The sequence below is a fragment of the Mastigoproctus giganteus genome, chromosome 8 (assembly GCF_048544385.1).
Source record: "Mastigoproctus giganteus isolate SK-2022 chromosome 8, ASM4854438v1, whole genome shotgun sequence".
NCBI classification, from domain to species: Eukaryota; Metazoa; Arthropoda; class Arachnida; order Uropygi; family Thelyphonidae; genus Mastigoproctus; species Mastigoproctus giganteus.
Genome location: NC_143582.1, coordinates 100,061,478 through 100,086,598, shown reverse-complemented (window position 1 = coordinate 100,086,598; position 25,121 = coordinate 100,061,478). Strand labels below are relative to the sequence as shown.

General features: G+C 38.2%; 1 protein-coding gene across 1 annotated transcript in view; it reads right to left on the bottom strand.

Moving 5' to 3' along the window:
* Window positions 1-25,121, bottom strand: part of ec (ubiquitin specific peptidase echinus) — a 378,892-nt gene that overhangs the window by 112,835 nt on the left and 240,936 nt on the right. The window contains exons 9-11 of the mRNA XM_090378841.1: window positions 17,982-18,076; window positions 4,099-4,251; window positions 3,592-3,745 (exon numbers count right to left, since the gene is read on the bottom strand). Of these exons, the coding sequence (XP_090234967.1) occupies window positions 3,592-3,745; window positions 4,099-4,251; window positions 17,982-18,076 (402 nt within the window). The remainder of the gene's footprint in view (window positions 1-3,591; window positions 3,746-4,098; window positions 4,252-17,981; window positions 18,077-25,121) is intronic.

The following is a 25,121-nucleotide window of genomic DNA, read 5'->3' as shown; positions in this document are numbered from 1 at the left end:
TTGACTCTCACTTGAAATGAGCGATGATGAAGGAAGTTTCTGATAAACTCTGGCAGGAGTCTGCGTAGTCCTAGGTTATATAAGTTTCGCATTACGCAGTACTTCCAAGCTGCGTCAAAAGCTTTTTCTATGTGAAAGAGAACCATGACATGGTGTTCTTTTCGTACAAAGGCATCACGGATATTCATTTCTGCCCTGATCAGTAAGTCAAGAGTGGATCTACTGTGTTAAGCAGGCATTGATAATTTTTTTCCCGGATCTTGCTCATACAGCTGCTGAGCGCAACAGGTCTGTAATTGCTGCTCGACAGTTACTCAGACTGTCGAGCACAAGCAATTTCAACCAGTAAGTCTCCTGATCTTAAGCGAGTATAATAGGTACTGGCTTGGCAGTACCTATTATACTTTCTAGGCATTTCTGCACTAGTTTGCCAATTGGTTGTTCTTCGGTTGAGTGAATGATAAGAAAGGTTGGTATTCCGATTTTCGCTACGTCAGTCTTTTGACGTTTAGTTGCAACAAAATCAGGTTCCGAGTGTTTTCACCCTGTAAGGGTCTCATCCATGCACCCAATTGAATTTTGGGTCTTAGGAACTGTTTGCTCCATTTCGCCCTGGAAGGGAAAACTTTTCCCCTCCAGGTTACCGGTCAAACCTCGTGGAGGCAGGAGCAGTGCCACCTTTGTGACCTTTGTGGTAGTGGGTTAGTAATAAAACAAAAAAGAGAAGAAAGAAAGAAAGGTTACCTTTCCTGCTGATCTAGTAAAGTGCTTTCTTTAGTGTTAATGTACTGCTGAAAATAAGAAAACGATTTTATTTCACCAAGAAAGAGCGCTAATTTACTGGCAAAGACACTTGATCACAAAATCGATTGACACCTGGGGCCATTCTTAATGCATTAATAATCACTGCTGATAATCAGATCAAGAGTATTATTCCCTCTGGTTGCCTCTGGAACATGCTGCTGTAGAAAAAAGTCATCCAATAAATCCAAAAGAGTCTCACTAGTGTGCAAGTGACCAAACACAAGTTCTGAAAATGAAAATCCCACATAAGACATTCTGATTTACTAGCCCACTCTATTTCTCTGCACAACTGTTCATTCTACTCATCAGAGTCATTAGGCCTATAAGACACTCCTCTCATTTTCCTTTTCCCAGGGTTTGTCACACCAAACAGACTCAACATTGCACTGTCCACCCATGTCAACTGGATGCACTTCATTAGATTTTGTATGCGTCTTAACTAACAACATAACCTCTCCTCCCTTTCTACCCTGTCTATCCTTTCTGTACACATTGTACTCCCCAAATTCCAATTCTGCATTGCTTGGATCTGTGTGACACCATGTCTCTGATATCACAACAATATCTGCCTTTGATGCCTTGATCAGCTGTGCTGCAAAGGCAGGAAAATGAGTGCTCTAGATCAAACAACAATTATAATTTATCAGTTACAATTTCTTATAATAGAGATAGAGAGGTTATAATTCTACTATGTACAAGGAAAATATAACACCACAGTTGGAATATAATGTCTATTATGTCTGAATATTATGAGATATGGAGGCCAACCTAAAAAAAGACATTAAGCTTATTAATGAACAGTTCAAAGACAGGCAATATCCCTGGTATGACTGACCAAAGGATATCCATATATATACAGAGAAAGACTTTGAATATGTTAGAGCGTGGTAACTAGATACCTCAGAGGAGATCTGGCTGAAGTTTATAAGACAGAGAGATAGAGAGAGGATAGCATAATGAATGTTGAAATTCTCCACATTATTAAATGACACTAGAACCAGGATTATAAGCCATTTTTCTTTAATATTGTTTTAATAGTTTTGTTAATCACTGGAATAAGTTGCCTTGATTAATAGCTGAAACTGATGGGGGTTCAAAAATTCAGAAGCCTGCATGTTTTCCTGCAGAGATAAGCAAACATACAGATAAGGGGGCTTTTTTTTTTTAGCCAAATTAATTACTTTCCTATCAGAAAGAGTGAACTGATATCTCTGGGCAAAACATGGAATATAATTTTCTATTCTTAATCCAAGAAAATAAAAAAATAATAACCCTCTCTGCAGTAATTGTTATGAATAATCAAAGCTTTCATTAGTTGCTGCAAGGATAGCGTTTTTTTTTTTTTTTTTTTTACCTGAAACAAAACTTTGGACGTATCCTATCTCAAATGCAAAAAGGCCCCTTTGTGTGATGCATATACAATATTCTATCTTCAAATGATTCCACTGTTTTAGCTTAAAATTGAGCTTCCACTATTTATTACGCTAAATAAAAAAAAAAAAAAAAAAAAAGCCGACACAACTGAGATCAATACAAATCTGAGTAACACAACTACTCTCCCCCCACCTCACTATCTCTCCTTTTTTTTTAAGACATTCTAGATTACAAAACAAAAAATGTTTTACTTATTAAATATTCAGATATTTACAAAAAGTCAGTCCAGTAACCTCCCCATCCCACCTAGTATATCACACTAGATAAGATATTAAATGGAAAGACTTACAAATTCTGCAAAGTGATTTAAAATTGATCTTAAAATAATATTTAATGAACACCAGTTATATAGGTTAGTGCAAAAGCATCATTTTAACACAGCCATCTACCAAAGTAGTTAATACTTTGGTAGATGGCTACGTTACATACATACACAATAATTAAACTGGCCTCGTTTTGGTTATATCTCATATTGTGAATATCTTCACAACGAGTTGCCAACTAGCTGGAATAAGTAACACTTCACCAGTAGAGAAGACTACTGGTGAAGTGTTACTTATTTTCAGCAGATACCACCACCCAGACGGCACTGTTTCAAAGCTTGTTGGCTTCTCCTTGGTGGGTGGGCAGGACAGTGGTCTTCTCCACTGTTGGTGTTACTTATTTGAGGTAGTACAATACCACGGAAACTCATTGTGATATATCTCATATTTACAATATGAGATATAACCAAAACGATGCCAATGTAATTAATTAATTTAACTACTTTGGTAGATGGATACATTAAAAGGACGCTTTTGCACTAACCTATATGTTAGTCATTCTACCTCGTAGCATGAGGTCTTTGCCCTTAAATATTTTATATTCTGAACACTAGATGTACTACACCAGTGCTTCTCAAACTTTTTTTTGGTTTCACCCCCACTAAAAAAGCCCTCGCCAGGGCTTTTTTTTTAGCCCACCAATATAAAGTGAAGCTAAATAATTGAAATGAATATTTGTCTGTTTGCCTCCAAAAACGTAAATGCAGCCCTGCATGTATGTGTGTGAATTATAAAGAAAACTATTTACTGCACTTTAATTCCTTCTTCGTAAAAAATTACAACTGCATAAATAAAGTCAGTTATAGTCACTTAAATTAAGTGATAAAAATTAAAGTTAATTACATAAATAAGTCATGATATTAATGGAAATAGTTAATTATATTAATTATCGCCCCCCTTTCATGCCTAATGCCCCCATGGATAATTCAAATGCCCCCCCACCCCAGGGGGTGATATCGCCCACTTTGAGAAGCACTATACTACACCAATGAATTATTAAATAAAACAGGCAAAAAATCTTTTTTTAAACCTGAATTCCTATTCTGTGTTGCAACCATAGTAACTGTTCGAGGTGCCGTTGTAATCATAACAGGAGTGCCATGAGGATTTGCATACAGCAAGAGAAGTGGCTGAAAGTGCCCACGACGACATTTTTCAACAACCTGTTCCCAGCTTGGTCCAATCTATTACAAAAAAATAAAATAAAATAATAATAATTAATAAAAATCCATCAGTGGATAACGCTTTAATCAAAACTGGAATGCAATAAAAAATAGCTGCCAGTTTTCTGAATTTATTTGTGATCAGCTGTTATTCACAGAATATTATAAGTCACTATAACATTATCAATTCATTCTTGTAAAATTTTCTTTAAAACTTAAATAATTAACATAATTAAAAAAATAACATACATAAAACATAAATAGCTAAGAATTATCAAAATAATTCAAACAATTCAGAAACATTTATTTAAAATGAAATATTAAAATATCATAATCCACAGCTATTTTAGCATAAATGCTCATTTATTACTTACTTCTCGTACAGTTGCATCATCAAAGTATATCCAAACTTGTAATTTAGTATGGAAAAAGAAGGTGGAATAATGTTTGCCATAATAAGTGACCACACCTACCAACTGGTGAGCAGCAGAACTGGCCCAACGCCCATCCACAACTGAATGGAATACCTACATATAGTAAAAAAAAAATACAAAATGTTGAATCTATAGTAACCTAGCAAACATGAAAGGAAGTAAAAAGGACTTGTTATAATAAATATTGATGTCCTTCATTAATACAATTAACAATACAATTAGCACAGCAGTTATCACTCTCTACTAGCTGTCCAGACACATAAAGAGGTAAGCAGCAGCCATTATCAATCCACTGCAGGATGGAAGCCTGCAGTGGATTGAGAAGTGGCAACTACAGTTGCCACTTCTCAGCCCATTTTCCCACCTTATCTAGATCTAATTGGAGTAGCATACTGTCGTTAACAACCCTGCCAACCTTTGTATCATCTCCAAACCTGGACATTAAAATATACCCTCACATACCTGATATACCCTCATCAATATCATTGATAAATACTGAAAACAACAATGGGCCCAACACCGAACCCTGGGGAACTCATCTAATAACATTTGTCCACGAAGAGCAGTGTCCACTGATTACCACTCTCTGTCATCTCCCACTCAACCATCCCTTTATCCTTTGTAGCAACTTACCCTTAATACCACACCTCTCCAAGTTGTACAGCAGTCTTCCATGTGCAACAGTATCAAAAGCTTTCCTGAAATCCAAGTATATGATATCAAAATTATTTTTGGCATTCAGTTCCTTTGTGATCACATCATAGTATCCAATCAAATTGGTCAGACAAGACCTCCCTTTAACAAACCCATGCTGTGTCCATTAACTTGTGTTCCATTATTTTCCCTGGAACACAAGTTAAACCAACAGGTCTGTAGTTACTTGTCACCTTTTGAACCCCATTTGCGAATTGGTGATACATTTGCACACCTCCAGTCCATGAGGACCTCCCGAGTCCTAGAGAGCTCTCATAATTATAGCTAAGGGTTTGCTTGCTTCCTTTGCTGCCTCCTTTAACATAACTGGATAGATCCCATCAACCCGAGGTGCCTTCCTTATGTTTAATTTCAACAATTTCTCCTCCACTTTGCTCTCAGTTATTACAAAATCACTTAGCTCCCTGTTAGATTTTCATAAACTACTGGCATTCCCCTCACTGAATAACTCCTCATGTGTGAATGTAGATGCAAAATAATCATTCAGTTTATCAGCTACCTGAGCATGACCATCAATAGTCAACCCTAGTGGTCCAATCTGATTCATTGCTCTTTGCTGTTTTTCTTTGCATCCTTTGCCAAAGATTTCTCGTAATCTGCCTTTGGCTGCGTAACCTCCTTTGCGACTTGATTATACCTGCCTGATACTTTATATGCATCCCATACATTCTTCTTCTCTGATATTCCTGATTCTTCGCAGATATCCCAACAATATCTGCCTTTGATGTCTTGACTAGCACTTCAAGCTCAAACTTATTAACTATACTCCTAGCATTGGTGTACATGCAAGTATACATGCATCTGCTTCTACTCTTAGTTACTAACACAGCCCATGTATTTACTCGTTCCACTATGACTCCCAACAGTCCTGGAAATTTACATTACATTGCTTTCGAGGCTGCTGTTCATTATAATAGAATATTGGTAGTCAGAGTAAAAGTATACCTATTGTGCTCTAAGGCTAAATACTTAACCCTATAATGAAACACACAAAATATAATAAAGATAAAAATTAAAATGATGATGAAGCAAATTACTCATAAAAGGATACATTGAATGGTATGTTGATGTGCAAATGATACATATTGGTGCTAGCCCTCGTCAACTTACCATTCATTGTATCCTTTTATCTATCAGTAATTTGCTTCATCATCATTTTATTTTTATCTTTATTGTATTTAATTTTTATTACCCTAAAGACTAACTTAGATTACTTAAGTATAAGTATTTGGCCTTATGACACAATAGGTATACTTTTACTCTGATTACCTATATTCTTATTACATTTCATTTGGCCTTTTGGTTCTCTTGGTATACTGTTCAATAAATACTGTAGTGTGTGTGTCGATGCTTGAAAATTCAGAATATAAGCTTTGTTTCCTTCTTCAGCAGCAAAATTTACTGTTATTTTACCATCACACCTGTATGATCAGTATTTAGCTGCTGATACTGTTGCTTAGCAAACGGTCCACACCAACCATCTATGATTTTCATCAGCGAATTCTTTTTTTGGTTTGTATGTTTAGGAAGGTGCTGAATAAGTGTTACATTTGTAGTCATATCACAAGCCTAAAGCTCTAAAAGGGACACATTGGGGATTACTATAATTAAAGACAAAAGAGCTGCCAAATTTTTTGAGAAGAGCATACAGAAATAGGACTGAAATCTAAAAGAAATTGAGATTTTTTTAAAGTGGGAATTACCTAAAACTTTTAAGACCTCAAGAAATAATCTTCCTGTAGGGAGACCAAATAGCTATAAAACAGATCAAAAATGTAAAAAAAATGGCAATTTTTACAGCAAAATTTGGAATTATATCTGGACTGACAGTGAAGGAATCCTTAGTTGAAGAACACTATCAAACTGATAGTGTTCTTCAACTGACCATCAGAAATATTAATATTGTATAATAATACAGCATAATAATATCATATAATTAGAAATATTAATATCAAAAGTACTGCAAAATGGTAATCGGAAAAGTCAGGGGGGTAAGAAAAATTAACTCCAGCATTGAAGTAAGTCCTTGGGAAGCACAGAAGTATTACCTTTGCAGTCCCACTAACAGAAACCAGTTGTGATAATAAAAGAGATGCTTTTAACTTTAATGTAGTCAGTTTTACCCATTGGCACTCTTAACATTTCTAAAAAAAGTACATGCTAACATAATACTCACTCAATGCATCAGAATTGCAACAATATACAATAACAACAGTCTCTTTTCTGACAATATCAAAATACTCCATAATAAATTGCTATGCAATAATTTCCCTGCAGCTTTCCTCTATCATCATTTCAAAAAGTAATAAATATTATAAAATTCAAAAAACCTATAAACAAAACTTTGATATAAACAACATATTTGCTGTTTGATTTCATATTACTTTCAAGCCTGTACATAATGTATAGTTATACAGGGTGTCTCAAAAATATTGGTACAAACGTTTAGGGGAGGTAGGTAACTTCTAAAGGAATGTGAATCGCATAGGAACCCATAACTGGAAACGTCACCATAAGTCGGTACATGGCACAGTTCATCAGTTCGCGGGAGGGAAAATTTCTGGTTTACTCATTCAAGCAGAAGTCGCCGCGTGAAGAGCATGCATCGATATACGAACTGTGAGCTGGCAGACATGCACCTAGTGTATGGATTAGCAGAGGGCAATGGACGAGCCGCTCAACAAATTTATGGAGAACGCTTCCCAGACAGACATGTACCGGACCACCGTTTGTTTGCGCATGTGCATCAAAATTTGTGCGATTATGGGTCATTTAGAGGTAACAGGAGTAGTGCGGGCAGACCACGTTCGACGCAAACTCCGGCCATGAAAGAAAGTGCATTGACTGCCGTCCAGAATAATCCTACTGCCAGCACATGTGCCGTTGCCTCTGCCTTAGGAGTGTCTCGTTGCAGTGTACAGCGTGTCTGGCAGGACGATTCCTTACACCCCTTTCATCTCCAAAGGGTTCAGTTACTGCTCTCCCAAGATCATCCTGCACGTGTGGCTTTTGCGCAGTGGTTTCTCCAAGAAAGTGTTTAAGACTTGAATTTTCCAGCCTATGTTTTGTTCACGGATCAGGCTTATTTCACTCGGGAAGTCTTATTCAATCAGCACAATGCTCATGTGTGGGCTCACGACAACCCACACGGTGTGTGTGCCCCCATGCGTACAACATCGCTTCGCAATAAATGTGTGGGCAGGTATGGTCAGTGACTGCTTAGTAGGCCCATACCTGTTACCATCCTGCATGAACTCCACTAAATATCGGATCTTTCTTGAACAAGTTCTACCAGGGTTACTTGACGATGTTCCAGCAAATGTGAGACGCAACATTTGGTTTCAACATGACGGGGCGCCTGAACATTATGGAAGGTGTGTTTGTGACCATTTGAACAGGCGTTTTGGGCGTCAATGGATTGGCCGTGATGGACCCGTTGCCTGGCCCCCACGCTCAGCTGATTTATCGAGCCTTGATTTCTTTCTTTCTGTGGGGGACCCTCAAATCTATCGTGTATGAATCGCCTGTGGAGACGAAAATGGATCTCGTGGCAAGACTCGTCTGTGCTGCTGCTGCTGCTACTGACAAAGAAACTCCAGGTGTGTTCAACGTGTCCGCCAATCCATGCTGCGTCAGTGTCACACATGCATCGCGTCTCATGGTGGAACCTTCGAGCATCTGTTGTAACATCTTGAAATGCACCCATCTCGTACTCCATTGTTAATATTATGTCATATAAATGTTTGCCACTAATTACTGTCTTGTGTCATTTCTGCTTCTTGTGCCTCTGCTACTACTTTCCCGTGACGTTTCCAGTTATGGGTTCCTATGCGATTCACATTCCTTTAGATGTTACCTACCTTCCCCCTAAACATTTGTACCAATATTTTTGAGACACCCTGTATACCCCCCCCTAACGGTGTAGAAAGCTTGTGCCCACGGATTGGCTACCTACGGGGGTATTATAGTAGTAGTAGTAGTAGCAGCAGCAGTGGCATTTGATGCAAGAAAGCAAGTGTATGAGCTTATGCAGCATCAGCCAAAAAAAAAAAAAAAACAAAAAAAAACACACCATTCCCTCCAAATGCCTGTCCAGTTCCTCCTTAAATTTATTCAACCTATCAACTTCCACAACGACAGATGGAAGTTTGTTCCAGCAATTAACCACCCACTGGCTAAAGGCAAATTTCCGCACATCTATTCTACATCTGTCTTTTCTTAATTTGAATTTATGCCCTCTTAGGTTCGTAATCTGAACAAGTGGAAGGATGCCATCAGAAATCAGCGTGCTCAACCCATTCAAGGCCTTATTACCTCAATCAGATCACCGCACAGGTGCCTAGTCTCCAACCACTGCAATTTGCAGAACTTAAGCCTCTCTTGGTAAGAGGATCCCTTCATTCCCCTCACCAATCTTGTTGCCCTTCTCAACAAGCTCAAGTAAATCTACATCCTTCCTAAAATGAGGCCTCCAGACCTGTACGCAGTACTCAAGGCGTGGCCTGACCATTGCCTTATACAGAGGGATAATCACCTTTTCCCTGCTAGCAAAATTCCTATATATCATTGACAAAACCCCATGACCTGCTCTGGCAGCCTGTCTGCATTGCTCAGAAAACTTCATATCTGACTGCACAATTACTCCCAGGTCTTTTTCATTTTCTAGCACCTTAAATGTAGTACCACACAGTTGGTACGTTTCTCTGGGGTTACTTCTACCCATATGCAGTACTTTGCATTTGTCAAGGTTAAACTTCAGTTGCCACTTCTTAGCCCATCTGCCCAAATTATCTAGATCCTGTTGCAGTAGCACACTGCCATTACTGTCATTAACAACCCTGCCAACCTTTGTATCATCTGCAAACTTCGACATTAAGCCTGATATACCTTCATCAATATCATTGATAAATATACAAAACAACAGTGGACTTAACACCGAACCCTGTTGGACTCCATTAATAAGATTAGTCCAAGAAGAGCAGCACCCATTGATTACCACCCTCTGTCTTCTCCCACTTAACCATCCTTTTATCCACTGTAGCAACTTACCCTTAATACCATTCTGCTCCAATTTGTACAATAGTCTTCTGTGCGCAACAGTGTCAAAAGCTTTCCTGAAATCCAAATATATATCAAAATTATTTTTTGCATCCAGTTCCTTTGTAACCACATCATAATATCCTATCAAATTTGTCAGACAAGACTTTCCCTTAACAAACCCATGCTGTGTCTGAATTATTGCTGCAGTCTTGTCTAGATGATCCTGCAATGCATCTTTAACCAGTGACTCCATTATTTTACCCGGAACAGAAGTTAAACTAACTGGTCTGTAATTACTCGTGTCACCCTTCGATCCCCCTTTGTGAATTGGGGATACATTTGCACATCTCCAGTCCGTGGGAACCTCCCCTGAGTCCAAGGAAGCTGTCATAATTATGGCTAAGGGTTTGCTCAGTTGCTTTGCCGCCTCCTTTATTATAACTGGATAGATCCCATCCACCCCAGGTGCTTTTCTTATGTTTAACTTGAACAATTTCTCCTCCACTTTGCTTTCAGTTATTACAAAATCATTAAGTATCCTGCTACAATTTGATAACCTTCTGCCATTTTCAAACCTTAATAATTCCTCATGTGTGAATGTAGATGCAAAATACTCATTCAATTTGTTTACTATCTGAGCAGGATCATCAACAGTCGAACCATCGATGTCAAGTGGACCAATCAGATTCATCCCCTTCCTTTTAGAGTTTATTAGTATTAGTATTAGTATTAGTAACGGCCGTATGGTGCAAGAAAGCCTATGGCTTATGCTGCACCAGCCAAAAAAAAAAAAAAAAAAAAAAATCCGAACAAAACAATGATAAAAACAAAAATTAAATAAATAAATAATAATAATTAATAAAGAAATAAAAATAATAAAATGAAATTAAAAATTAAATAAAAAGGAAATTAATCCTATCATCCTATGCGCTTCCCTTACCCGAAAGTACTATCCAGATGACCTTTGAATTTCCCCAAACTGTCGGCCTCTACCACCCATGAAGGCAACTTATTCCAGTAATTTATAACTCGCTGGCTAAAATAAAACTTCCTGCAGTCCAATCTAAACATTTCCCCGCGTAACTTGAATTTATGTCCCCTAGTTCTAGCATCATTTATAATCTTGAAAATTTTGTCCTCATTCAGTTTACTGATGCCTCTCAGAGCCTTAAACACCTCAATCAAATCTCCTCTAAGGTGTCTAGTTTCCAAACTCTGCAACCCACATATTCGAAGTCTTTCTTCATAAGGACGCCCTTTTGCCGATCTCACCAGGCGAGTTACCCTTCTTTGCACCCTTTCAAGAAGCTCGATGTCTTTCTTTAGGTGCGGTCTCCATACTTGAACACAGTATTCCAAGTGTGGTCTAACATAGGCCTTATATAATGGGATTATCACGTCCCTATCTCTACTTGCAAAAGTTCGATAGATCATCGATAGGACACCATGGGCCTTCCTTGCAACCTGTTTACAATGCTCAGAGAATTTCATGTCTGACCGTATCGTAACACCCAAGTCCCTTTCCTCCAGTACTGGGTTTAGTTGAACTCCACCAAGTGAATAAGTTATTTTGGGATTACTGTTTCCCAGGTGTAATACCTTACACTTTGTTGGATTATATAAGTAAAGAAATCCTTGCTGTTTTTCTTAGCATCTTTTGCCAAGGATTTCTCGTAATCTGCCTTCGCCTGCCTAACCTCCTTTGTCACCTAATTACAGACTAGCTTATATCTGCATATAGGCTTCTGAGTTGCTTGATAATTTATATGCATCCCATGCATTTTTCTTCTTTATTACGAGTCTCACTAGTTCATTAGATAACCATTTAGGCCTAAACCTTGAACAATATTTCTTAATAGGTATGAAACTTTTAGTAGCTTCCACGATTAATTCCTTGAATGCTTCCCACTTAGAATTTACTGTTGGTAACATCGTCAGTTGATCCCACTGTACAGAATTTAAAAACTGTCGGAGACCACTGTACTCACCTTTACGGAAGCAAAAAACCTTTCCTTTACCCCTGATGGTAATTAAATATTTAAGTAAATCCCCCATCAGTACACTGTGATCACTGCCACCTAGTGGTTCCTTTATCTGCAAATTCTTAATACACGAATGATCACTGCTGATAACCAGATCAAGAGTATTACTTTCTCTGGTTGCCTCTCGAACATGCTGCTGCAGAAAACAATCATCCAATAAATCCACAAAAGTCTGACTAGTGTGTGAGTGACCAACCCACAAGTTCCGGTCAATATCTGGGAAGTTAAAATCTCCCATTATAAGACATTCCGATTTACTAGCCCACTATTTCTCTGAACAATTGTTCATTGTACTCATTCGAGTCATTAGGCCTATAACACACTCCTACTCTTATTTTTGCTTTCGCAGTGCTTATGTCACACCAAACTGACTCAACAGTGCACTGTTCATCTATATCAACTGGATGCACTTCTTTTGATTTTATGTTTTTCTTAATTAACAGCATAACACCTCCTCCCTTTCTATCTTTTCTGTACACATTGTACTCCCCAAATTCCAGTTCAGCATTCCTTATATTGTGTGACACCACGTCTCTGATATCCCAACAATATCCGCCTTTGATGTCTTGACCAACATTTCAAATTCATCAAATTTATTTACTATACTTCTAGCATTGGTATACATGCAAGCATACATGCTCCTACTCCTATTCTTAGTTACCCTAACACATCCCATATACCCACCTATTTCAGGATGACTGCCATCCGTCACCGAAACCCCCAACACCCCTCGCTCCAGGTCGCTACTTATTCTAATAGAAGTTGTGCAAGAATCACCTTCACCTCTGTCTACGGCTACTGTTAAACTATTAGTCCTTGTATCCTCCCAAGCTAGCAGTTTTCCGACCCACCTAACAGTGCCTCGATAGCATCAGCAAATATTCTTGCACCCTTTCTATTTAAGTGTATCCCATCCCTATAGAAGCAGTCTCTCCTGTTAACAAGTACAGTCCAGGCTGAAAAAAAATTCTACCCCTTGAGCCTTGCACATTCTTTCCAGGGCCGAATTGATCAACAAGGCTCTCATCATATACTCCCTTCTATCGTGTCTGGGCAGAATTGCAGACATTTTCAAATTCAACCCTAATTCTCGGCTTTTGTTCAACAGTGACCTGTACTAGTTAAGTAATTCTGCAAGTCTCCTACTCCTAATATCATTAGTGCCAACGTGTACAACTATATCACCTTTTGTGCCCTTAAAAGATGATATCCGCTCTACAATGTCATCAGCCTTTGCCCCTGGCAGACATACCCTGGTCCTGTTCCACCTATCCTTTTTACAAAGCATGTTTCCCGTTTCCCCTGACAATAGTCTCCAACAACTACTAGTTCCTGAGAGACCAGTGCATTCTGCCTTGGGGGTTGCCGCTGTGTTGTGTGATGACCAAGTGCAAGCTCTGACATTGATGTGGGCCGCTGAGAGCCTGATGGGCCCCTTAATTTAGATCTTTCGAGGGCATCCACCCTGTCCTTCAAACTCTCATATAGGCCCATAACAACGCTGAGTTGTCGCCTGATTTCCTTACACTCCTTACATCGCGCACACACAAAGACACCCCCCATGGCAATGCCATGTTCCGTTCCAGAGAATTCGGCAAACATTTCACAAGTTGCACATTTTTTTAGGCTGTGATGCGTTGGAGAATCCGCCCCCCCGAGTCACAGCACTCCTGCCACTTTGAGCCCGTTGCTTTGCTGCTCTAGTTTGGGGCATGATACTTTAAATTAATAAAATCAATAAATTAAATTAATTAAATGTCAATACTACGCTATCTAATAGAAACAGTGAAGCATAAAACTCTATAAATTATATACGTTAGAGCTAACTGCCTCAATTAAAAATTTGAATTCCCTACCACTATATACAAAAACAATGGCTGCAAGATTCGAATGAAATAACGGTTATTAAGTATTACATATATCTACAAAAACTGTTTATCTAAAATGAAAATAAAAATAACCAGCGTAACTATAAGACTACGTATTAAGTACAATATAAAATAACAATTATGTAAATAAAAAGGCAAACACTTATCGTTTTTTTCGGAGCCTGCAACTGACAGCTGTAATTTTTAAAGAGTCAGCGCCCTCTATTGTGTTTTGTTATGTCCTGCTTGCTGTTTTGTCGACATTATTAATATTATTTCAATTTTTATTTCTTTTTACATTTCTTCAATAACAATACCGACTTACACACGAGGCATTTATCCAGTCATCCGTCCAGGGACCAACTTTGGTACAGGTTTCACAACTCCCGACAGCCCAAGCACAACTATATTCCCTTTCCAATTACTTTCTGCTGTCCTTAATAACTATTTCTCATGCACAATTAGGCTGGCCGAAAGCAATATCGAGATGCTATTCCTCAATTTTTTTCTTAAAACAATTGTTTTCATTTAAACTGTTTTCCTAAAACAATTTTCCATTCTTAAACAAAGTTCAGTGTCTTTTCTACACTACCTTGTTAGTCATTGATTCTCCCTTTGCTGGCACTTTTGCCTCATTTGTTTAATTACTTACTTTCCTGTCACACAGTTACAGTTCACTTTAACCAATTCACACCTTTCCTTCTCCCGCTCACTCAGGGATACTTCAACCGATATAAATATACTGTTCAGAGAACTATTAGCTTTCATCTTTGGTCTACAATGTAGCTCTGTATTCACCACGCTCAGCTAATTTCACAGATTCTGATCTGAGCATACAGTAAGTTGTCAAAAACCTGACTTTATTCTTTTATCTTAAGTTACTTTGTTTAAATTTCATACTAAGCTTTTTGCCTTCATTTTTTAATTCAAACTTTCATTCAATTTTCCTTTAACAGGATTTAATTGGCATTATTTTAGCTTTTTAACTTTACTTTATTTATTCTTATTATGTTTGAATTTTATTCCTTCCTTTTAGTATCCGTTGGGTTGGCTACGATGTATACGTTTCATATGTATACATCATAACAGAAACAGAGACCCTGCTTATTGCGGTGGCTCCTACGGTTTTGGCTGCTGACCCTTGGAACAAGTAGTTAAAAGTCCTAGGACCCACTGCATTAGGTACCATTTTTGTTTTCATTATTATTTTTATGTTACTCTTAATTTCATTTAATTTCAGGTAATTGCTTTTACCTTGCTGGCATTCTCAATTTTTTTCCATTGTAATTACACTTGACAAGGCCAGCACCCCTACCCAATACACCGATAAAATACATTTGTCTATATACATATATATATTTCTTTCCCCCAGATGGCCTATGCTAATTTTGTAGAGCAATTTCAAGAGTTATAATTTTTTTTCTTACTTTAGAAATTCTTTAATTCAATTTATATATCCACTTCTATAAACTGGTCAACACCTAAAATGTTAAGAAAACAAAAATACCCAATCTTGACTAATTTTATGCTGCTGAACATGAAAATCACATTCAAATTTGTTGATTTGGCTCTTGTTTTTGAATTACAACTGGGGTCTCCTATTAGCGAGTTATTCTACATTATCAATTACAGCTCTCGACAAAATGCATGGCAACAATGCAGTTCCAGCACACTCTTATCACATGATCGGAAAATCGTCACCTCGCTCTGCATCATGTGATAAGTTGTAGTCACCTCAAATGCATCATGTGATAAGTTATACTCACCTCAAATGCATCTTCAACTCTGTTGCAGTAATCCTCGAATATGGCTGGGTACTGGGCAATTTGTTGTAAGTTAACGGTTGTTCTCAGTGGGATTACTACTTTTTGCATAGTATTTGTGCCGGGTAAGATTAATATGCCCCGTAATTGTGCGAATAGTCCAGATGACTTTTGTTACATATGTGGAGAAGTCATGTTAGCTTCAAGAAAGCATTCGTTAACTTGAGCCATAAAAAAGGCCTTTCTTCTTGTACTTTGGGTGTGTAGTAGGTGATAAGGACAAGAACTGGGCTCCACACATATGCTGCACAACCTGTTCATCAAAACTCAATGTGTGGGCAAATCTAAAGGAACGTTTTATGCCTTTCGCAGTGCCCATAATATGGAGAGTTTGTTTGTTTGTTTGTTATTTGGTTTTTAGGAGCATTAGCAACTAAGGCCATATTGCTCTGGGGATATGCGGTGGTCATTCCTTTCTGCATCCTCCGTATTTGGTAGGCACGGGCTCGAACCTCGGTCTAATCAAGAAGCGTGTGCTACACACTGCTGCTCCTGCCCACCTGGCTATGGAAGAACCGTAATATGGAGGGAACCAACAAATCATGTCGCTGACTGTTATTTCTGTGATGTACCCAAATATACCATCTGCAATTCATCCCATGCCTCACGGTGAAATACTACCTACTCCAGAACCATCCGACCATTTTCTGTACACTGATGAGGATGAAGACATCAACTTGATATACATGAAGAAGTACAGCAGCCGTCTATGTCAAGGGATCCTCCATTTTCTCCAAACATTTATCCTTCCGAACCACATAAGATCACAGAAAGTGAGCTTAATGACCTCATCAGGGACCTCGAACTGCCAAAGAATAAGGCAGAGCTTTCAGCCTCGAGGCTACAACAGTGGAATCCTCTAGATCATTCTATGAAAGTGACACAACATTAATACTCAAAATAAAGACTGTGATAAATTCTATCAAACCGAAGGTGAACTCGCTGTCTGTAAGGATGCTGATGGCTAATGGCAGCAATGAATATGAGGCATGTTCCCCAAGAATGGAGACTATTTATAGATGCTTCTAAGGTTGTGTTATTACACAATGGAAATATACATATGCCATCCACAAAAAAAGAAACATATGCAGACATGGAGAACATAATCTAAGGTGTATACCATTAGAAGTATGAGTGGCAGATATGTAGTGATATTAAGGTAATCGGCATTTTATTAACTACAAAAGGGTTACACTAAGTATCGTTGCTTTCTCTGCGAATGAGATAGTTGTGCCAAGGATATGCACTACGAGAAGAGGAGCTGGCCTCAACAAAAATCATTTTTTAACACCTGGAATGAAGGGCGTAGCATTTGAACCTCTGGTAGATTCAAATAAAGTTTTGCTTCCACCACTCCACATCAAACTCATGAAAAACTTCATGAAGGCTTTGGAAGTGAATGGTCCTGCATCCACATACTTGCAAGAGAAATTCCCAAGACAGAGAAGATTAAGAGCATTTTCACTGATCCACAAAATAAGGCAACTTTTCAAAGACAAGCAGTTCAAATGTGTCCTTAGCGATAGCGAGAAATCAGTGTGGAAAGCCTTTCGAAATGTTTCGACTAATTTCTAGGCTAACATTTCTAGACTAACATTTCTAGGAAATGTTAAAACCTGCAACTACAGGCATCTCATCCTGTGGAAGATCCCATTACTTCTTACGAAAACTAGGGCACAACATGTCATTGAAGATGCATTTCTTGCACTCGCACCTGGATTTCTTCCCACCAAACTGTGGTACCATCAGCAACGAACATGGTGAATTTTTTTTTTTTTTTTATGAAACCCCCAAACACGAAAGGTACCAAAACCTATAGTACTTAGTACCGTGCATGGGTTGAAGGAGAAGTATATTGGGGGGATGCCGGAAACTTTGCTCTAGAGACTAAACATGGGTTTCACCACTTCAAGCCTCCAATAAGCAAAGTGGTGGTATTTCACCGGTTGATGAAAGTCATCTACCACCTGCTTCCATCAAGACATCACAGCAATGGAACAACGATACAAAAGCAAATGGACTGCCGCCATGTTATATTTTTTATTTATACTGCCATATAAATAAAAAATACCTTGTATAAATAAAAAAAAAACCACTTTTTGTATTAATATAAAAAAACAAGAGCCAATCTGCCATTTTAAGCACTATTTCCACGTTTAGCACCCCAAAACCTATCAAGTAAGCTTACTTTCATGCCCGTTACAAGATATGACCCAAAATTTTGTTGTTCAGTGTAATATAATAGTGCATTCCATAACTTGAATTAAATCCAATTATTTCAGCAACTGTTTCAGCAATTTGAACTTCTTTGAGCATTGTACTACAATGTTACTTACATCTCTCAGCTTAAGTGACATTCCTATGATCTGAAATACTTCCATAATATGCTCAATAGTTGGACATTCAGAATCCCATACAAGGCCGATGCTCACTAAAAATGAGAGTAATTAGATAAGAAAAAAATGAACTTTTGTTTTACTGTTAACATATAATACAAATAGCTTTAAACCAACAAGTTTCCAAATTATAAAAAAAATTCAGATTTTATCCAATTCTAATTGTAACATATAAAATTTAAACTCTGAAATATTTTCAGTAAAATTCTACAGTATTAAAAATATTTAAATGACTTATTTTAACATATAAAATATATGCAAAATGACTGGTGAAAAAAAGAGTTTTGCCCAAATGAGACATGAAGTCAGATTTTTTTTTTTTTAATCCCTGCCAGAAATTCTGTCACATCTACCAAAGGGGAAAATATAAATAAGAATCTCCATAGGAAAAGCATTCTCCACCATTCTTTCTGACAAAAAAAAAAGGCAAATTTGGTGAGTCATGAGAAACAAGACTTTCATACACACTGCAAAAAAGGACTCATCGCAATTACACATTATTGAAATAGTTTTTCAGTATGTCTTCTCACAATACTGGGCTCGATTTTTTTTTTTCATCTAAAAAGACAAAAACTGCATTTCTTGAAAAAGTCTCAACCAAGATTCAAGCTTAGAATATTAAGCAGAATTTAATGGACAACTGTTTTCTATACCAGCATGCTAGAGAAGCAAACACACTTGATCTCATTATCAACAGTGACTCTTCAAATAAAGGCACCACTCTTTGGCACTGATGATCATTACTACCAACATTGGCACTGATGATGCATTACTACCAACTTTTGAATTTCAAAAAGCTGGCAGCGAGGTAACTGTAAGCAGGAAGAAAAACAGAGAACCGTTGGCCAAAACAGGCAAAAAAGAGAGAGAGCAGTTCTTTTGCAAAAAAGCAGTTCTATGCAAAAAAAAAAAAAAAAAGATTTTTCAGCAAAAGCAGAATTTTTTTTAAGGTAACTGCAATTTAATTATAATTAAATTCAGTTCTAGTCAACTCAACCAACTCAAAGTTCAGGACATGGAATGCTAATGGTGGCAAATCATCCTTTTAAAAGTAAAATCCTTTTTCACTGTCTATGGTCACTTTCAAGCTTACATAGCCAGCCAGGGAAAACCCTAATTACCTGCACGCCCCAGACCTCGTGGAGGTGAAGCTTGAAATAAGAAAAACAAAACCTTTGTTTTCTTATTATGTATAGCTCAAAAACAACTGCCCCAGACTAGCTCTGGGACAGGATTGCCCAGACAGTCATATAAGAGTACACAGGTTCACAGTGAACATTTTTTTTTTTTTTTTTTTTGTTAGTTGTTGGCGCATCGGCTTCTGTGGCCATAATGCACCTCCCAAATTGTTTTTGCATTTTACACTGATCCCAGCCCGAGGCGGGATTCGAACCTGTGACCTTTGGGTTGCCAGGCAAGCACTTTACCCACCTGGTTAGCCCGGTCGGCTGTGGGGTGAAAAAAGTGCTGAGGTTACATGGTGTTACAATAGCTCAGGGCACTTCTACTGACTGGTCGGAAGTGCCAGCATCCCTAAAGGGAAGGCAACACCAAAGATATGTGTGCACTCTTCTGCAGCAAGAGGATGGCATTTCCAACAATTGAGAACAGAAATGCACAAGAAACTAGAACCAGTGCTCCTAATAGAATGGGGGGTATGGATAAGACAGAATGGATCCCCCTCTGCTGAAAACTCCAGCTAGAGGCCTGAGAGAAAGTTGGAATCCTGAATATGAAGGCAAAGCTGTCCTCAGTTCAATTCTGCTTGAGCAGTTGGGCTAAAACCCAGAGGGGAAATCTGGGTCATCTTGTAACTATCGCGTGACCTCAACTCCTTGGCCAGTATGAATCTCTGTACACTTGTAAAACTGTTGCACCTTGTCAGGGTCTCTGGTTAAGACAAAAAAATTTCATTGTCAATATGCCATAATTGTATGTTTAAATATATATTTTTTAATTTACCTAGGTTGAAATAGAGGAAAAACATTTTCCTTCCCCAACCATTTTTTTTTTTAATTTAATTTAATTTTTTTTACTTCAAGCACAAACCCCAATAACAACAGCCCTCCCAGAATTAGTCTCTTTGCCCAGGATGAAGTCCCTGTTTGCAGAATGATATGATATGAAAATTATCATAATAATGGTTTCACAAATGTTTAAATGATTAATAAGTAATTAAATGTAGGTGGTAGATGACTTTCAGTAGGTGGTAGATGACTTTCATCAACCGGTGACATACCACCGCTTTGCTTATTGGAGGCTTGAAGTGATGAAACTCATGTTTAGTCTCTAGAGAAAAGTTTCCGGCATGCCCCTCCCCCCCATACTTCTCCTTCAACCCATGCACGGTACTAAGTACTATAGGTTTTTATACCTTTCATGTTTGGGGTTTTCATAAAAAAAAAAAAAAAAAAAAAAAAAAAAAATGTAAATAAGTGTGGGGGAAGGAGCCACAAGGACACAAAAACAGTCAACATGACTCCCCCCCCCACCACCAGAATTAAATTCTGGTTGTAATTAGTCTCCATCCCCTTTAACTTTAATACTTTCATGCTTTAATTTTAATATAAGTTGTTATATTTTCCTGTATTTCCTTTAAGCCTCAGAAGAAAAGACAGTTCCCAAAAGGAATATATCTCCCCCACTCCTTTTAAATGTAACGATTTTATTTATTCCATAAAAACTTCATTTTTTATGCAGTTTTATGTACTCACTCTTTAGTTATATTTATTAATGATTCATTAGTGAAGGCATATCAAGTTAAATGTTCAGGTGTGCAACGATACAAAGGTTGACAGGTAATTAATGACAGTATATCCTCAAACAGGCCTACGGGGCTGGGAAATTCCATATTCAAGAAAATTAATACTCAAACACCAGCCAAGTAATTAAATATTTAATAAAATAAAGTAAAGTAAGATGATACAGTAAACTGGACTATTACAATAAGTACTAAAAGAAATAAAATCGGTTAAAACAGTTAAAAACTAACAATGCTAAAATCGTTAAAATACTGGAAATCCGAAGCTTTCATTCGGAGACATCTGTCTCCTTTCTCTAAGGGGGCTTAGAGGGGAACAGGTATCCTGTGTGTTATCAGACACTCAGCCTAAAACACTGATGGATCCAATATCTCTCTATTACAGAAGATTTAGGAGAAGTCCGGTTGGCCTGCCTCCCTAAAATCCACTCATGCACACCTTCTCGATGGTAAGCCCTGTTACGTCACTTAGGTGGCAACGAACGTGTAGAGTGGTTCTCTTCAAGACGCCTGGTCAGCGTGAAGAGGAAAAGACCAAACCCTCCAGCAATGAGAGCACAACAATACAAATGGCCCTCAGTCCCCAGCAGCTTTCACTCTCCCTCTTACGGCAGCGAGAGGATCAGAGTGGAAGCAGAGGGTGCTAAGAATCTCTGGGTACGACCAGGCTGCCATGCACGGAAATTGAACTTGGCCTGTTATAACGTACGATCACTCATCGGTGAAGACAGGAGCTGGAAAAGGAATTAGAATTTATTATTAGAGCTGGAAAAGGAATTAGAAAATGTGAATTGGAATATCATCGGTTTGGCTGAAACAAGAAGAAGAAATGAATCACTTATAAGTTTATCAAGTGGAAATCTGCTGTACACCAATGGAAACAGTAAAAGGAGTGAAGGTGGAGTTGGGTTTCTGGTCCATAACGATTTTAAAAACAACATTTTGGAATTCAAAAGTACATCACCAAGGGTGTCAAGACTAATACTCAAGATTTCTAAGAGGTACAAGCTAAAGATTATAATGATTTATGCACCAACATCGAGCCATGATGATGAAGAGGTTGAAGAAATGTACACTGAAATTGAGAGCCTTCTAGATGAGCAGAAAACCCACTACACTATTATTATGGGCGACTTCAATGCTAAGGTTGGAAAAAGGCAAAACAGCGCAGAAAGAGGAACTATAGGAAATTTTGGAATTGGTGAAAGAAATAAAAGAGGTGAAAGACTTGTGGAATTTGCAGAATCTCAAGGAATGTCAGTAATGAACACTTTTTTCAAGAAAAGCGTGAACAGAAAGTGGACATGGAAGAGTCCAAATGGATTAACAACTAATGAAATCGACTTCAACCTCACTAACAGAAGATATATTGTGAATGATGTTACCGTCCTGAATAAGGTAAATGTTGGAAGTGATCACAGAATGGTAAGATGTACACTTGATATAGATGTAGGAAAGGAAAGGAAAAAACTGACTCGAGTAAATAATACAAAGGTCTTTGAAATAACAGAGGAGGAGAAAAAGCAGTATGTACTGGAACTTAAGAACAAGTTTGAGCTTCTGCAGACTGCTCAGGACCAAGATATCGACGAGGAATATTACAACTTTCTGAAAGTGATAAAGCACAAGAAACCTATAGGGAAACAGAAATCCAAAGAAGAAAAAATTAGTCAAGAAACACTTGTCATGATGAACCAAAGACGACAAATGAAGAGCAAGAAAAACACTGACAGGGAGAAAATTGAGTATACTGAGTTATGCAAAGCCATTAGAAAGAGACTCAGAGAAAGAGAGGACATAAGAAGATTTAACACAAGAAAAGTAGAACAAGCATTAAGGGAAAACAAAGGATTTAAATCAGCAGCCATATGAGCAGTAATACAGAAAGACAAATGATACTGAAACTGAAGAATAGCGATGGTGTACTTATAAACAGCAGAGAAGGCATAATTCAAATAGCAGAAGACTACTATAGAGAAGTATACAAGGAGCGAGGGAATGATACCAGCAGTGAGGAAGATGGATTGCAAAGTAGCAACACATAGGACATACCCGATATTCTTCCTGATGAGGTAGAACATGCATTGAATAAAATGAAGAATCGGAAAGCCCCGGGGGAAGATAAAGTTACTGTAGAGTTGTTAAAATTGGGAGGAAGAGACATAACACAAAAACTGGCAAGGCTCTTCACAAAGTGCATTAGAAAAGGTGTGATGCCTAAGCAGTGGAATAATGCAATCATAGGTTTGCTGCATAAGAAAGGAGATAAATCAGAAATTGGAAATTATAGACCAATTAGCTTGTTATCCCATATCTACAAGTTGTTCACAAGGGTCATTACTAACAGATTAGAAAGAATACTTGATGAGAATCAACCGAAAGAGCAAGCTGGCTTTAGGACAAAATTCTCAACTATGGATCACCTTCACGTAATATCACAGCTAATGGAGAAAGCAAATGAATATAAAACACCATTATGCCTGGCATTTGTGGATTATGAAAAGGCATTTGACTCCATACAGCATAAGGCAATGTTTCGGGCACTGGAAAGACAAGGCATAGATACTCCATATATTATGATTTTGAAGAAAATATATGAGAGTGCTACATCCTTTATTAGACTAGACAAAGACAGTAGCAGATTTAAAATCGAGAAAGGAGTTCGACAAGGAGACACAATATCTTCGAAGCTGTTTACTGCTGCCCTTGAGGAAGCTTTCAGAAGATTAGACTGGTCGCAGAAAGGAGTCAATGTGAACGGAGAGTACCTAAACCATTTACGATTTGCAGATGACATTGTGGTCATAAGCCACGATCCCAAAGAATTAGAGGAAAATCTTAATCAGTTATGCACAGTTAGTAAGGATTTTGGACTAAAGATGAATATGGCTAAAACAAAAGTAATGATGAACAAGTATGCCACGGAAAGGGAAATAATGATTGAAGGAGCAGTAATTGAAAAGGTGGAGTCGTATACTTATCTGGGACAAGTTATCAGCTGTAATAATGATAAATGGCTGGAAGTCAAGAGAAGAATAAATTTTGGATGGATAGCATTCAGGAAATATAGTCACATACTGAAGAGCAATATCCCAGTTTGTCTGAAATGTAAAATAATTAATCAATGTATACTCCCCACCATGACTTATGGAAGTGAAACTTGGGCACTCACCAAAAGAATGGAAGAGAAGCTAAGAACTACACAGCGAAGGATGGAACGAATTATATTGGGAATCAGACTGTTAGATAAGAAGAGAAACACATGGATTAGGCAGCAAACTCAAGTAAAGGACATTCTTATCAAAACTAAAGAACTAAAATGGTCTTGGGCAGGACACATAGCTCGAAGACATGATGACAGATGGACTAAGAAAATAACAGAATGGTACCCAAGAGGAGCTAGAAGAAAACCTGGACGACAAAGGCGGAGATGGATAGATGAAATTCATGAGTTTTTGAGTAGTAAATGGATGGCCAGTGCTCAAAACAGAAGGAACTGGAAAGTTGCTGGAGAGGCCTTCATCCTGCAGTGGATTGAAAATGGCTGATGATGATGATGTCTCCTTTCTCAACAGCATACTGTTGCTACAATGACACATCCTTAAGTAACAGGCCCATGGTACTCATGTGACTCACCAGGAACATCGTCAGTATTCTCTATTTGCACACCGGAAACGAAAGTGACCCGGGAGTGTGCCATGTGGAACCGATCATCGCGCCTGAGGACAATTGCCTCAAAGAGGGGGGGGGGGTGTAATTGCACACCCCTATCCCTGTTAATAGTATATCAGGATGAACCGATTTGCAAGCTCTCGAGCCACTTGTGTTCCCAGAACCCATGTGCACAGTCAGTAATGACCGCATCCTCAGGGGAGATCCGATGCTGCTTCTCCCAAAAATGTTCCGCCACAGTAGACCTAGCATAGTTCGCAGTCTTAATGGCAGTAAAATGTTCCCCCAGACGGTCTTTTAGACATCGCCCTGTCTCCCCCACATAACAATCCCCACAATCCGGGCACTTAATCTCATAAACTACACTACTGAAGCTGCACACAGTGGGTCTAACACTCCTGTAGTGCCCGCGCCACACGTTCTGAAAGGCCTGGATAGTAGGGAATGTAAGCAGTAGCTGCCGAGGGAGGTGGTTCCTGACGATTGGACCCAGTCCTATAAACATATTTGTCCAAGACCCTCTGGGGGTAGCCACACTTACTAAGGTCTGCCGTGATCTTATTAACTTCCATTTCCCTATCCTCAGGGGTACTGCAGTGGGACCATACCCTATTTATTAATGCCCTGGCTACACTATCTTTATGTTG